Raw genomic sequence first — 14,495 nt, 5'->3', positions numbered from 1 at the left:
CATGCGCGGGGAAGGGGGAGGGGGGGCCGCCTTCTGCGCCTGCGCCCTGGTTCCCCGTTACGTAAGGGGAGGGGAGGGTTCTGGAAGGTTCTCGGCTTCCCTCAGTCGCTGCTGGGCGGCGGGAGCGGGCGGTGGCTGTTGGGAGGGCTGAGTCCTGCCGGGGGTTGTGTGGCGGTTTGTTTCTTGGGTGGAGGAGCCTGGCCGGTCGCTATGGGGGTGACTCATGAAGCGGGGTTGTCTCCTCAGGCGTCGCCGCTGGAGCAGGATCCGTGTGGGGGAAGCCCGGCTGGCTGGAGCCGGTGAGTTGGTGGGGAACGGCGGGGGGGGGGGGGGGGGGGGGGAGACAGCTCTTGGGAGCCCTGGGGTGGGGGAGAGGGGGGGGTGTGCTCCCAAAAAATGGTTCTTGGGGTCGGGGGGGGGGGAGAGGAGGCGGCCGTTACTCGTCTTTGTGTTTGAACGCGCTGGGGGGGCACTGCTGCGGGCTGATGGCGGGGTGGGGGACACCCGTTATTCACGCTTCTTTTTGTTACAGAAGCGCCCTGGTGTCTCACGGGAACCAGCACCGGGGGTGTCCGGCGGCTCCCAGCGGTAAGTGTCCGTGAACAGCCTCTGACAAGAAGTGCCGTCCCTGCGGCACTGCCCGCTAAGGGGTCAGTGCCCGTCTGCGGCTTGCCGGCTGCAGGTCGGTGCCGTGGGGATAGGTGAGATGTCCCCAATGTGCACCTTGTTGGAAACGGCGATGTCTAGGTAGCTTAGCGATGGGACCTGGGGGCAGTGTTGGAGGAGACCAGAATTAATCAGTTGTTTTGTCTTAGCTGTGCCCTATATAGTGCTTGTGACCTTGGCCTTTGTTTAGAGGTGAAGTAGACAAACCTCGGCTTTAGTAGTAGCAAGGGGAATGCTTCTTCCAAACTCGTGTAGACCTTAGTACCCTTGATTGGTTTCAGTAGGGTTTTAAGGTCTATTTGGTAACTTCGGTTTACAACGACCACTGCGTAGCAATTTTGTGATAAAGCAGGCTTCCTTAAACTGTTAAGTGGTGACGTAACTCAGGGTTTCAGTACTGGTGATAAGATAGTTACACCCTAGAATGCAGTAACCTTTGTAGATATAAAATGGCTGCCACTAGAGGGACAGCCATTTTAATTATTAATATATAAACTTAACAAGTGTTCTGTCCTTTACAGGTCACATCCAGTGAATCATTAGCTGTATTTTTCACTACTTATGTAGAATGTTTTTAATAGCAGCTTGCTGTATATGCTGCTGGGATTTGTGGAGCTTTGTGCAGATAATCTTGTAAAATTATATGGTTAAGATATTGAAGTGGCTGCTTTGTACCTTGAAGGTTTTGGTGTGGTTTTTTTTTTCTTTCCCCCGTTGGACGACAACAGTAAAATTTAATCTCCATAGAACTGAAGGAAGAAAACTTCAGTTTGTACTCATCTGGAAGGCAAATGGTTATTTTGCATTGTAGGTGTGATAGGTTGCCTTAAGAATAGATTAAAGATAACATACCTTGAAAATTATGTTTGGAGAGAAAAAGGTATTAACTCGTATCCTTTTCACAGAAGGTTTGTGCTTACCTAGCAAACAAAGGGCAATGAACTTTAAACCCACACAAACAAACTTCTCTTCGAAATTCCACACAGAACTACTTACAGTTTAAACTGAAGCCTTTTTTTTATTTTATATAGAAGGCTGACTACAGGAGAGGAAATGATGAAACTTAAAATTGTCATGTGCAAAACATGCTGATAAACTGGATGAGCATTGGTGGTGTGTTTAATTATCCTTGAACTTTTTGCCTGTGTGTCATGTTTGTTGTTGCTGTATAAATGACTTGATGCATGTAAATTATTAGCTTCCCCCTCCCCACCCCCAACAGGAACAGAGACCGGGTATTGCAGAACAACGATAAAAACGGAACCAGCTTCTGAAAGTACCTGCATGGAGAAAATGGTGGTTAGGAAAACTGAAGATATGACAGGCTTCATGGATGACTTAACCCTCAGCTCACCGAAGAAAAGAGAGTCGTCTTTGAGATCCAAGCGAAGTTGTGATAGGTCATCAACAAGATCATCTAGCAGATCCTCTTGCAGTTCGCAGTCCAGTTCAAGTAGTTCCTCTTCAACTTCCTCCAGGAGTTGGAGCCGGTCCAGATCGAGATCAAGGTCATGGGCTAGAAGAAATGGTTCCCGAAGGTACAGAAGATACTCCCGTTCGTATTCCAGAAGCCGGTCAAGATCACGTGGCTACATGAGATACCGAGGAAGGTACCATGCCAGATGCTACAGGAGGTACTATCGCTCTCCTCCAAGGTATAGATCACGCAGTAGGTCGTGGTCTCGTGGAAGATCATATTACAGAAGGTCATATTCGAGAAGCAGATCACGTTCAAGAGGCCGAAGGTATTATGGATTTGGGCGAACAATATATCCTGAGGCTTACAGGAGCTGGAGAAGCAGGTCACGAACAAGATCTCGGAGTAGGTCACCTCTCCACTTGAGTGAAAAAGGTACTTTTTTTTTTTTGAGACTTCCATTGTGTGAAAACCTCAAAACACACAATTTATATTTGAACAGTCAAATTCTCAACTATATACTTGCTTTATAGAGCATAACTGATAATGGCTATGGGGAAGAAAATCTCTGCATGGTTATAAAACTGTATTTAAAAAAATAGTTCAGAGCATATTCTTTGCAACTGAAACTAAATCTCCTAAGTTCTGATGAAAATTCATCACAGTTGATGCTTACATAGGTGCACTGATAGTAAACCTGCAGTTTTTAGGCTTGTATGAGTAGGTACGTGTTGATTTAAACATAAGAGAGTGACACTTTTTTTTCCTCTTGTAGACAAGAGGGAACTCCTGGAAATTGCGAAAGCTAATGCTGCAAAAGCTCTGGGAACAGATAACATAGTTTTGCCAGCAAGCTTGAAGATCCTTACTCCTTCCAAAGAGATAAAAAATGAAAAACAAGAGCATGAAGGTCCTGGAGAGTCAGCTGAGGTAAGTATGAACTGGAGTATTCTCAATGAAAAGGTAAACACTTTTAAAACCTTGTCATCTGCATAGATGTGTTACAGTTTTTAACTGTGGACTTTGTGATGATGAATTCAAACCCTTGAACAAAAAGTTGAGATTTACCAGAATGCTAAAAACGACTCTGGAAACCACTGTAGACTTTGTGTTAAGCTGAAAGTAATATGGACTCTTAAGAGGTGGTTGATCCACCGAGTACATGCAGGCTTTCCAGTTGTGATAGGTTGGGAAGGAGAGGTGAATGTAGCTTGTCTTTTGAGTTGTTCTTCTAGTAAGATATTGCCCATTAATTGGACTAGTTTATGTGTTCCTGACCTAAAGCGAGGAGTTTCTGTACCAAACCTAGTGAATAGTGTGGTTTTTTTTAAAGGTTAAATCTTTCTACCTTTTTTGACTGTTAAAAGCTTTTCATGTGCAACAAACTGTTTCCCAGAAATTACATCCCAAGCACACAATGCATTTTACATACTTTATTTCTGTCTTATAGAAATCATGACTATGGTTCCAGACATGATGAAGAAAATCTGTTGGTAATTAAGGGACTTGTGGGCTGTAGCTGCTGTGAATTTAAGGGAGGGAGAAACTTGAGCAGCTTAAATTGAATTTGAATTTTAGTTTGGCTCTGTTGTTATGGTGTGTTAACCTGATTCATGGTAAATACAAAACTGCAATAACTGTTACATTGATCAGATACTGCTATTTCAAATGGAAGTAAATTTACTAAGGGTTTTAGACAAATGGTACAGGCATCCCTTTCATAATATATGCAATATATTCCAGATGTTGAGAGAGTACAGAAGAAGAGGCCTGCATCACTTGCAGATAAGTTTATTGTCATTATCCAAAGCTCTGCAGGAGGGATATGCAGAACTTAATGCAACTTGTTCTACCTCTGCACTTCATTGTATGGCAGTCCATGCTTTGAATCATTTGAATCCTTTTTAAAACTGTAACTGGGGCATGGATATCAGGTCACGTGTGAATTGGCACAATGACATTGATAAAAGTACTGAATGCTTTTTGAATTGAGTTCAGCGTTGATCTGTTTGCATATTTAGTAGCTTACAGCTACTTTTGATGTAAATGCCTGAAACAACTCTACCAGAAAGTTCATACTATCTAGTAACTGCCTTAACTTGCACAGAATAATGTATCCTCCCACTTAAGCTGTGTGTGCTCTTCTCTAGCAACCCAGAAGACTAGCAGAAGACATGACCAAGAGTGGAATGGAGAGAGCAACCATACAGAGAAGCATTTCTTTCAGTCCTAACGTAAGTGTGATTTCCCAAGATGGAATTCCAGTACTTCATTCCTCCCGTGTATCATGGTTTAACCCCAGCTAACAATGTAAGCACCAGGCAGCTGCTTGCTCACTTCCCCCACCCAGTGGGATGGGGGAGAGGATTGGGGAAAAAAAACCCCAACAACTTGTGGGTTGAGATGAAGATGGTTTACTAGGACAGAAAAGGAAGACAATAATAATAATAAAATGACAATAATAAAAGGATTGGAATATACAAAACAAGCGATGCACAAGGCAATTGCTCACCACTTGCAGACCAATGCCCAGTCGGTTCCTGAGCAGTGATCCGCCCCTCCTGGCCAATTCCCCCCAGTTTATATGTTGGGCATGATGTCACATGGTATGGAATACCCCTTTGGCCAGTTTGGGTCGGCTGTCCTGGCTGTGTCCTCTCCCAGCTCCTTGTGCCCCTCCAGCCTTCTTGCTGGCTGGATGTGAGAAGCATAAAAATCCTTGACTTAGTTGTTGCTATGTAGTGTTTATACTAAAACATCAGTGTATTATCAACATTCTTCTCATACTAAATCCAAAACATAACACTATACTAGAAGCTGCTAGAAAGAAAATTAACTCTATCTCAGCCAAAACCAGGACACAGTGTTAGGCTTTCCCCAGCATTGGTTGCCAGATTGAAGATCTTTATTGATAGTAACAAGTTGAATTTCATGGTTTGATGATTACCTTCCTGGAGATCAGCCCTTTAACAGTAGAGCACTGTGAACACACTACAGTAGTGTGTTTAAAATAGATGTTTACCTTTCAGTGCTTAATGTTGGCTGCCTATACTGTACTATAGGCTCAAAAGTGTATGCCAGAACTGGTTTACACCAGAACTTATTTCAAATTAAATGTTTGGATGTGTTTTAATAATGCAGAACTAACGAAAAAGCAGCTTCCCTGAATCCTGTGTCAGTTAAGCGTATGAAAACATTTGTCTTACCAGTACAAATAGGCCCCTTGACATTGACAGCTCTTAGTATGTTCCTTTTCATTCTAGTGTTTCTGAAGGTAATTTCTTTTTCCAGAATACAATGGCAAAACCAGTACTACAGAAGCCAGCAAGCCATGTTGTTAAAGAACCGACAATTTCTCCAGGAAGAGAAGATGACAGAAAGGGAAGTCCCTATGGGCAATGGGTTCCTGTCAAGAAGGAGGAGAAGAAAACGTTTTTAAACTTCTCACCTAAAAGTGCACCGTTCCGGGCACGCTAGCGTATTTTTGTTGCTGTTTCTGACTGCTGCATTATGCATACTTCAGTAGTGAGATCTGAAATTTTCTGATAAGGTTGAAGACTTGTTCATACTGAGTATTTATTCTGAGATCTTAATTTTGGAATCTTAGGTTTCTCTTTCAGATCTAGAGCACAGTGATCCAGAAGCCACAGATGGGAATCTTGTGTATATTTGTAAATATTTTGTATTGCTTTAATGGACTAGAACTTACAGGTGGGTAACTTTTTCTAAACAATAGTTCAGTAGCTGTTATTTTCAACACTTGATTTACATTGTGTAACTGTTTACTTAAGTAAATAAACTTTAGTTTTGCACTGGCTTCTCAATGTGTCAAGTATTAGACCTGTGTTTGGTTCTAAGTTGACTGTGTCCTTTAAGTGGTTATTTCCAGGTTTAGCTTTCTGTTACTCTACTGTTAGCACAAAGTGCAACAGAAGGTAATTTTTGCATCATACACTGGAATCGTTCCTGTCCAGGCTGTGTGTAGTTCAGGGCCTCCAGCCTCATTTCCCCAGATACCCCTCTGCAAGTGGAAAGCTTGTGTTGGATGTATACCTGACTGCCATTCTAAGTAACTGTTGAAAGTGTTGCACCTGAGCAGCTGTCACTTCTGCTGACTTCTAATGCTGAACTTGAGTCAGTGCTGGCTTGTGTTTTGATTTCAGTTGCTTTAAAAACAGCTTTTAAAAGCTCCCTGTGTAAGGTAGTAAGCAACTGGTGAAGTTAGTGGAGGAGGCTGTAGCTGTTCAGAGTGCCACCATTTAGTGGTACAGTGCAGTTGGACCTCCCTCTGGTCTCTGAAGAGAAGCATGCAAGTCAACAGGCTGTTGCATGGTTTTGGAGCAATCAGTTAAACTCATTTTTTTGTAAAAATCACTGGTTAGTAAAATAAACTGACTTTAACTCCTCCAGTCTGGAAGCCTCTTTAAGAAACTATTAAATTGCTAAGACAAGGCTAGCAGATGTACTAAGGATTGTGTATTTTTGTGGCAACAAAAGTTAATGCTTGAGAGAGTCCCTGTTCCTTGCCCTGTGGGTGAGGACAGGCATTGCTGCCTGGGTAGGGGACAGCTGTGCTGTGCAGGTGCTGCCCATGGAAAAACTCCAAACTCAGGCACATGACAGGCAGCTGAGGGTGGCTTCTTTTTCACAGAAAGGTCACATGTGTTCCTCAAGCATTCTTTTGCCTTCTTGCTAAACAAGTGTTTTTAGGGACTTTACCAGTTTCCAGCTACTGAAGAATGAAGACAAGCTTTATTCTAAATCGAGTGATAAGAGTTTGTGTTTATTTAGAACATGAAATTGCACGAGCTGATTACTTCTGCAAGTAAAAGCCATATACAGCTGAAGGTTTTATGCAAGTTATTACATTAAATATACTATTGATTTTACAAATTAGCTAATGAGGTCTACAAACTGGGGTTTTTTGATACAACTTGAAATTGCCTGCAAAATCTCTATACCAAAGTTTAATAGACGCAGTAGGGCTGTCGTATGTGCTTTGTGGGAGATGACAGTTCAGACGGCTGTTCCTCTCTCCAAGTTCTGTTTAATCTCAGCTGTGTACTTCCCGTAGAACCTCTCTGCCTTCTTATTGAACTTGGCATTTCTCTCGTTGATGTAGTCGATGTCTGCATCGTCATTGTAAGGACGTCGTCGACTGTATTTTTCACGCTTTTCAATTCTGTAAGACAAGCAGTAGTGTTTGAAGACCTGTGGGTGAATCCTGTGGATTTGATTACACAAAGCTTCTTATGTCACACACTTCTTTGTTTTATCTTTGTATTTACTTACTGTTTTTCAAGATCTGCAACCATTCTATCAACCCCTTCCTTAGATGGCACGTGAGTTCCGTGGAGAAGACTGTCGGATGTGGGATAAAGCGCTTCACCACTGGACAAGAGTAACAAATGGGCAGCATTTTACACAACTGTATTGATTGCTTTGAGATTTCACTGCTTCTTTGATTTTTAATGTAATATTTTAAGGCACTGAACTGTGGGAACCCAAGATTAAGATGAGAACATGTTGATATTAACAAGCTCTCTTAATTATTTTGAGAGACACTAGCACACGCCTACAAGAGATACAAAACCCACTGAAATTCTAAATCTGAATGCAAACTTGGCAAGTTCTCATCTGTCAGTCAGTCTGTTCTTAAACTGTGCCAGGCTGCTTAAAAAAACCCCAAAACTTACTCCAAGAAACAAGAGTCATCAACTCATGCATTTAAATACAATTTAATTGACAAAATACTTCAAACTCAGTTTGAAGAAAGGAACCTCATCAATTACCCCGGTTACCTACCGAAGCAGGGATTGCTGAGTAGATTATCAGGCCACACATTTTAAGATCGTGTTAAAAGGTTAATTAAAATTACAGTGCATAGGGGAACATGCATGCGCTGTAAGGATTAGTTTAAATCTTCAGTGTTTGCTAATAATTTAGAAATACCACAGATGGTATCAGATGACTGAAATCAAAACTTACTACTGCTCTTTCAGCTTCTCATACTGCTCCAGGTCAGGTTTGATCTGCCGGGTTAACCTCTGGTACTGGCGCAGCTGAGCGGCCGCATAATCTTGGGAAGAAAATGAACTGGCGTTGAGGTGAAGGTTTTTATTTCATGGTTCAGTTTGCAGGTGAAATACTAACAAAGGTTTTCATTAGGAACACAGACAATTACATGGTTAGGCCATTACCTGAAAATCCTAGATCTGGATTTTTCCTCTTCTTTTTCCTTTCCCATCTCTCGGCGTCCTCAGCACTGATCTCTAGCAGCTTAACTCGCTCGTAGTCTTCTCCTCTGGCTGCACATTCCTAACGCAGCACAAAGAACACTTCACTTTTAACAACAAGACAGCGGCCAAGCGTCAAACTTAGAACTACCTTGATCAGTCCAGCCAACCTCTAGTGCAGGACAGTAATTTAGATAATCAGGAGTCTAATTAGGAGATGGATTTTGTGGGGGTAACGTCTGCATAAGCTCCCAAGACTGTCTGGCCACCACGAGAGGGGGCTCAGCGTCGCTGCAAGCGCTTGGACTGAGGCTCAGCAGGGTCATGGGGAGCTGTTAATTTTGCATGTACCTTCTTCTTTTCCTCCACCTTCAGCTCCCACTCTAGCCGAGCTTTTTTGGCTTCCCAGTTCGCTGGCAATTTAAGCCTTTTATCTTCTTCCACCACTTCTTGGTGATTCAGCTTGCGAGCCTCGTTCTAGGAACAAACCGGTTTATTACGGGGGGCAATGCTCGATCGCAGAAACGAGAAAAACGGAACCCCCGAGGATCGCAGGAGCCCGTCCCGGAGCGGGGCCAGGCCGCCGGTCACCGATCGTGCCACGTAAAACGCTGCTTTTTGGCAAAGTGCTAAAGAAACCGTCACCCGCGCGTACCGGAGTGAGATAGGCCGGGGAATCCCCGATGCGATGGCAGCACCGAACCGGCGGCACAACCCCCCCGGGACCACCGGACCGCGGCCGGCCTGCGCCCGAGCTGGACCAGGCAACCCCCCCCCCCCGACCCTTCCGCTTCGTCTTCCCCCCGTATCAGCGGCACCGTTGAGCAAGAACCGGTCCCGCTCCGGCCGCCGCCGCGTACCCGTTTCATGTGGAGCTCGCGGAACTTGCGCAGCCGTTCCTCCCGCTTCTGCGCCGCCGCCGCCGCCGCCGTGCCAGGCCTCGCCTCGTCCTCCGAACCCGAGGAGCCCTGAAACAACCCACACTCAGCTACCGGCACCGGGAAGGAGTCGAAAACCCCCTTCCCTTTTCCGTCACCGCCGACGCCTCACCCCGCCATCGGGATCGGGAACCCCCAAACCGCCCAACGCCGACACCTCCGCCGCCGCCATCGCGAACGATAAACACTTCCGCTTCCGGCCTCGCCCGCTTCCTGCCGGAGAGCTACGGCGAGCGCCCCCTAGCGGCCGGGAGGTACAGCCGCCCTTTTCCCGCCGCCATCCCCTCACCTCCTGAGGCGGCGGCGCGGCCCGGGGCTCCCCCACAGCCGAGGCCTGCCCCGCCGCCACTAAACCGGCCCTCGGTTCTCCTCCCCTCGACGCCTACGGGGCTTTTTTACCCCCCCCCCCCACGCTTGAAGCTGGAGAGGGTTCCAGCTTTGCTCCCCGCCAACATCTGGTAGCTGGGTTTGCTGTGATGGCCTCCTGGTCGTCTTCTCCCCTTTCTGCTGCCTGATTTAAAAGGAGCCCGGGGTCGTGAGGGGCTGTTGGAAGGTGGCCCCGGCCTTGCCGGCACCCCAGAGTCAGCATTCTGGGTGGTTTGGGCTTTACAGGCTTAATTTCTGTGTGCCGAGGAGAAGGAGATGAAAAGCGGTGACCCTCCTTTTTTTTATCTTTGGAGGGAGATTTAAAGCCTTGTCAGTGCATCTCACAGCCATCTGGAAAGCAATCTTTAAATTACCCCTGTATTCCAGCCACTAATGTCCAGGCAGGCAGCCTACTGCAGGCTTAATGTGACTCCGTGGTTTAGTAAACACTGTTAATCAGCCTTTTTTTCTTCTTCCAAGGAATCAATGGGGTGATGCAAACTTCATAGTCAAAGTAAGGAAGCAGCACGTGAACCAGATGAACTCTGTCATGCCTCAGCTCACCTGGAAGCACCAGCGAGATCCAGGGTAGAGCCAGGTGTAGGATGAGAAAGCAAGCAACAGCATCCCTCTGTCTGTGCTGTCCAGCCACTCAGCCCCTCCGGGAATCACTCAGGATACCCACAGCAGGTTTGCTCAGGGAGTAAGTTGCAGCTCTCACAGAAAACAAAAAATTTTGCTGCAACTTCTGAGCAAAGAAAGTCAAAATTTCCATAATATTGCTGCAGTGGCCAGGATCTTCCAGCCTTACAAAGCCAAATATAGATTTATTATAAGGGTTTATCAGTACTATTGGTATGCACATACAAATGCATCTATCCGTATGTATGTGTAAAGTCTTTAAGTTTGTACACTAAAGGCAGAAGGGTTCAGGACTTTTGTTTTTCTTTGGAGAAACAGTCCAAACCCTGTAAGGTTAATAACTGTTGGCTGACGATACGTTTTTTAAATTGACCTTGTCAACTGTGGCTCGTGACTTTCCAGCAGAGGGAAATGCAGCACAAGCGATGAGGGTTGTGGCAATGGCAGGCAGCCCTGGCAAACGCAAACTATCTCTGTTCTCTTTTAACTTCACTTTCTTCCGCTGCCAAACTCTGATGCATGCTGAGTGATTAAAAATATCAAATACAGTGTTACCCAGCAAGGAGTCGAGTCAGAGGAAAAAAAAGAAACCCAACCTAGTGAAGCCAGTGTCGTAAAACAGAGTAGACTGGGGCAAAGAATGGGGGGCAGAAGGCTTTTATATAGCACTGTTGACAATATCTTCAGAAAAAAGAGAGGATTGTCCCAACGTGGTTTGGGTTTTGGGTATCCCCCTCACCTGCCTTCTCCATATCCTTGCTGCTTGGCTGGGAGTTGTTGGATTTCCATGCGCAGGGAGTGAGTTGCCACCACACTGGGGACAGGGACCGGTGGTGCTGGAAGAGGGGGGATTTCTGAAAAAAGCAGCCAGTAAAGTGGTTGATGTTGTTGCACAGTAAATTGGGCAGTGTGCTCTCAAAATCTGAGTGACGTGCTTGGGCCACGGCTTTACTGATGTGTCTCTGCTCCATCTGGAGCTCCTGGCCCCTCTGCCATGAGGTTGTCCCTTAGGTCCTGTCCTCGCTGGCTCTGAGCCCTCTGCAGCGAGGGGTGTCCCACCGCCTGCGTAGGTGGCCCCATGGAAAGGGTTTTTAGCGAAGGTGATCAGTGCATGACAAGAGCAAGGAAAAGCTGAGAAACTTCTTGCTGCAGCAGCAACCCTGGCCATGTCCCGACAACTCTTGGTGCTTGTAAAGAAGAGTAGCAGGATCCGTCTCTGCTCACGTGCCCTAAGACAGTGCTCTGCTTCAGGGTCTGTCTCCATGTCCCTCATGTGTGGGAACTGGTTGCCACAGTTGGGGTCAGAGAAGTTTTGGGAGCACGGAGGGATGCTGTCCTGGTTTCAGCCGGGATGGAGTTAACTGTCTTCCTAGTAGCTGGTACAGTGCTATGTTTTGAGTTCAGTATGTGAAGAATGTTGATAACACTGATGTTTTCAGTTGTTGCTCAGTAGTGTTTAGACTATAGTCAAGGATTTTCAGCTTCTCATGCCCAGCCAGGGCACCTGACCCAAACTGGCCAACGGTGTATTCCATACCATGTGACGTCCCATCTAGTTTAGGAACTGGGAAGGGGGGGGAGGCAGTTTTTTTTTGGCCGCTCGGGGACTGGCTGGGTGTCGGTCGGCGGGTGGTGAGCAATTGCCCTGTGCATCATTTGTACATTTCAATCCTTTTATTACTTACTGTTGTCATTTTATTAGTGTTATCATTATCATTATTAGTTTCTTCTTTTCTGTTCTATTAAACCGTTCTTATCTCAACCCAGGAGTTTTACTTCTTTTCCTGATTTTCTCCCCCATCCCACTGGATGGGGGGGAAGTGAGTGAGCGGCTGTGTGGTGCTTAGTTGCTGGCTGGGGTTAAACCACGACAGATGCTGGCTTGGCTCTCGGATGCATGAAACACTGCATCAGCTGCGCCCCTCTGCAGCTCCCACCTGTGGTCCCTTAACTGGCCTTTTATTTTCTGGAGCCTCCAATCTCCTGTGATACCTGAGCACTGGGTTGCTCCATGTCTCTTCCAAACACAAATTAGGAGCAAGCAGAGGGGCGAGTGGCAGGGGAGGAGGGTGGACTCTTGGCAGAGGCTGCCCCAGGTATCTGCTCTGCTCCATAACATGGGGGTCCCCACAGCTCAGCTGCAGAGTGGGGCCATCAGCCACTTGCGTACTCGCTACCCTTTATTTAATCACGGGAAGCTGGATGGTTTTTATGGGTTTGTGCAGTGCCTTGGCCCAGCCAAGCCCTCAGCTCTGTGGAGCCTCTTTTCCCTTCTCACTGCCGTAATGAAGTTAGAAAATAAACCCAAGAGGTTTCCCTGGCTTCTGTGGATTTGCTTCTGGGTCTGATGCCAACTCAGGAAGCCCTGTTCCTGGTGCAGGTGCCGAGTGCCTCCCTGGCTTGGTGGTACAGCTGCAAATCCCAACCTGGCCTGAAAGAGCAGGGAATTCACCCAAACCCGCCTTGTGCCAAGGAACAGGGCCTGGTCCTGCGCGGGCTGACAGTGAGTACATGCAGATCTGCTCTTGCTGTCACTTACAGTTAATTTATTTTTAGATTAAAAAATGTTTTTATTTCTCATGCACACAGAATTGGCACTGCTTTTTTGGGTTGTAGCTGACTCCATTGTCTTCTCCAGTTATGCCTCCCCTGCAGTGCCGAAATGAAAAATTCCAGTTACATATTGTACAGGGGATGGGAGCTTGGAGGAACTGACTCATCTCGGTTATATTTGTCCTTTTCAAAGGGGAAGATCCTGGTCGAAGGGTGGTGGGGGAGCAGCATCGCTTATCTCCCATTCACGGCAGCAAACGTGACGCTTTTATCGGGAGTCCGCAGGGCACGTGGCTGAGTGCCCCTGCGAAGGCAGCTGGACGTCCTCACACTGTGAAGCTCCTCGGGCTGCTCAGACAGTCGGGGCAGCAGGGAAGGGAGGGGTTTGTGTCATTTCTCAGAAAAATAATTGTGGCTCCAGCACAACAGAGGCCACAGCGTGCTCCCCAGGATGTGAGCCAAGCCCCCGCAGGTAGCGAGCCGCAGCCCTGGGGACATTTCCTACCCACGAGGGAGGGTGGATAGGGAGGACAACCTCAAACTGGAGCTGAAGCGAGGTGCTGCAGCGTGCCCAGCTTGTTCCGCGTGGGTAGTGCTTAAACACAATGGCCAGGACACCGGGATGGCTGGTCCCTTGCCCTGAGATGGGGCATCCATCAGCGTCTCTTCCCTAAACATCCGCCCTCGCTGCCTCTGTCCCGTGGCGCAGCCTCTATTTTCCACCCACCAGGGCTGATTTGCTGCAGCACCCGGCTTGGGGGTGGCAGCGGCTTGAGCTGGGTGTGCGGTGCTGTGGCCAGACCTGCGACACCAAAGCGTGGGTGTGCAATGCCACGGTTCGGGTGTGCAATGCCACGGTTTGGGTGTGCAATGCCACGATTCGGGTGTGCAATGCCACGATTTGGACATGCAATGCTGCGGTTTGGATGTGCAACGCTGTGGTTTGGGTGTGCAACGCTGCGGTTTGGGTGTGTAGTGCCGCAGTCTGGGCATGCAATGCCGTGGCTCGAGTGTGCGATGCAATGCCACGATCCGGAGTTGCAACGCCAGGGCTTGGACCTGCACTGCCGCGGGTCAGAACTGCCGCACCGTGGGTTGTCGCGCTGGGTGCAGGTGCTGCCGGAGAGGGCAGGAAGGCGCGATGCTCTGCAGCGGCCGAGGACGCCTCTTTCTCCCCTTGGTCCCGCAGGGGAGCTCGCCCCTCCCCAGCCGCCGCGTGTCACATCGGTGCCGTCACGTGCAACCTGCCACATGGGCTTCTTGCGTGTCAGAAGGGAGCCGTGAGCGTGCTGGGGGATGCGATAAGGCCCCAGCATGCGGTGGCGTGAGTACAGCTCTCCTGCGCCGTCCCAGCAGCTGCAGGAGCCGCTTCCACTTCCTGCCCGTCCCTGCCTGTGCAGCGCAGCTCCATGCTGTTCAACAGCTGCCGCGCTCCATCCTGTTTCGTGATGAAAGGTGCTTTAGAAGCGGAAGAAAGTTATGATGATCAGGAGAAATAATGTACAGGCAGGGCTGGAGACAAGGCAAGCCTGCGCTCATCCCGGTCACAGCCCTTGGGATGGGTGGTGGCGGCGGGGGGGATGGATATCCTCAGCCGGGACCATTCCCCACTTTGGATTTTGGGGGAAACCACAGGGGTGAGCATGGGTGGCACATACGAGGTTGGTTCACCGTGCT

The 14,495-nt window shown here is 47.7% G+C and overlaps 2 protein-coding genes across 2 annotated transcripts; one reads left to right on the top strand and one right to left on the bottom strand.

Moving 5' to 3' along the window:
* Positions 1-46: 46 nt before the first annotated feature.
* Positions 47-5,900, top strand: RSRP1 (arginine and serine rich protein 1). Its single transcript, XM_075047464.1, has 6 exons — positions 47-299; positions 533-588; positions 1,889-2,518; positions 2,859-3,013; positions 4,234-4,317; positions 5,375-5,900. The coding sequence occupies exons 1-6, from the start codon at positions 211-213 to the stop codon at positions 5,558-5,560; spliced, it is 1,200 nt and encodes a 399-aa protein (XP_074903565.1). The 5' UTR covers positions 47-210; the 3' UTR covers positions 5,561-5,900.
* Positions 5,901-6,845: 945 nt separating this feature from the next.
* On the bottom strand, positions 6,846-9,456 carry SYF2 (SYF2 pre-mRNA splicing factor). Its single transcript, XM_075047468.1, has 7 exons — positions 9,370-9,456; positions 9,180-9,287; positions 8,671-8,796; positions 8,284-8,401; positions 8,072-8,162; positions 7,376-7,474; positions 6,846-7,265 (listed from the first exon to the last, which is right to left on the bottom strand). The coding sequence occupies exons 1-7, from the start codon at positions 9,427-9,429 to the stop codon at positions 7,100-7,102; spliced, it is 768 nt and encodes a 255-aa protein (XP_074903569.1). The 5' UTR covers positions 9,430-9,456; the 3' UTR covers positions 6,846-7,099.
* Positions 9,457-14,495: the final 5,039 nt, after the last annotated feature.

The sequence above is a fragment of the Buteo buteo genome, chromosome 16 (assembly GCF_964188355.1).
Source record: "Buteo buteo chromosome 16, bButBut1.hap1.1, whole genome shotgun sequence".
Classification (NCBI taxonomy): domain Eukaryota; kingdom Metazoa; phylum Chordata; class Aves; order Accipitriformes; family Accipitridae; genus Buteo; species Buteo buteo.
Note: the sequence above shows the minus strand (reverse complement) of the source record. Positions and strands in the feature narration are given on the sequence as shown.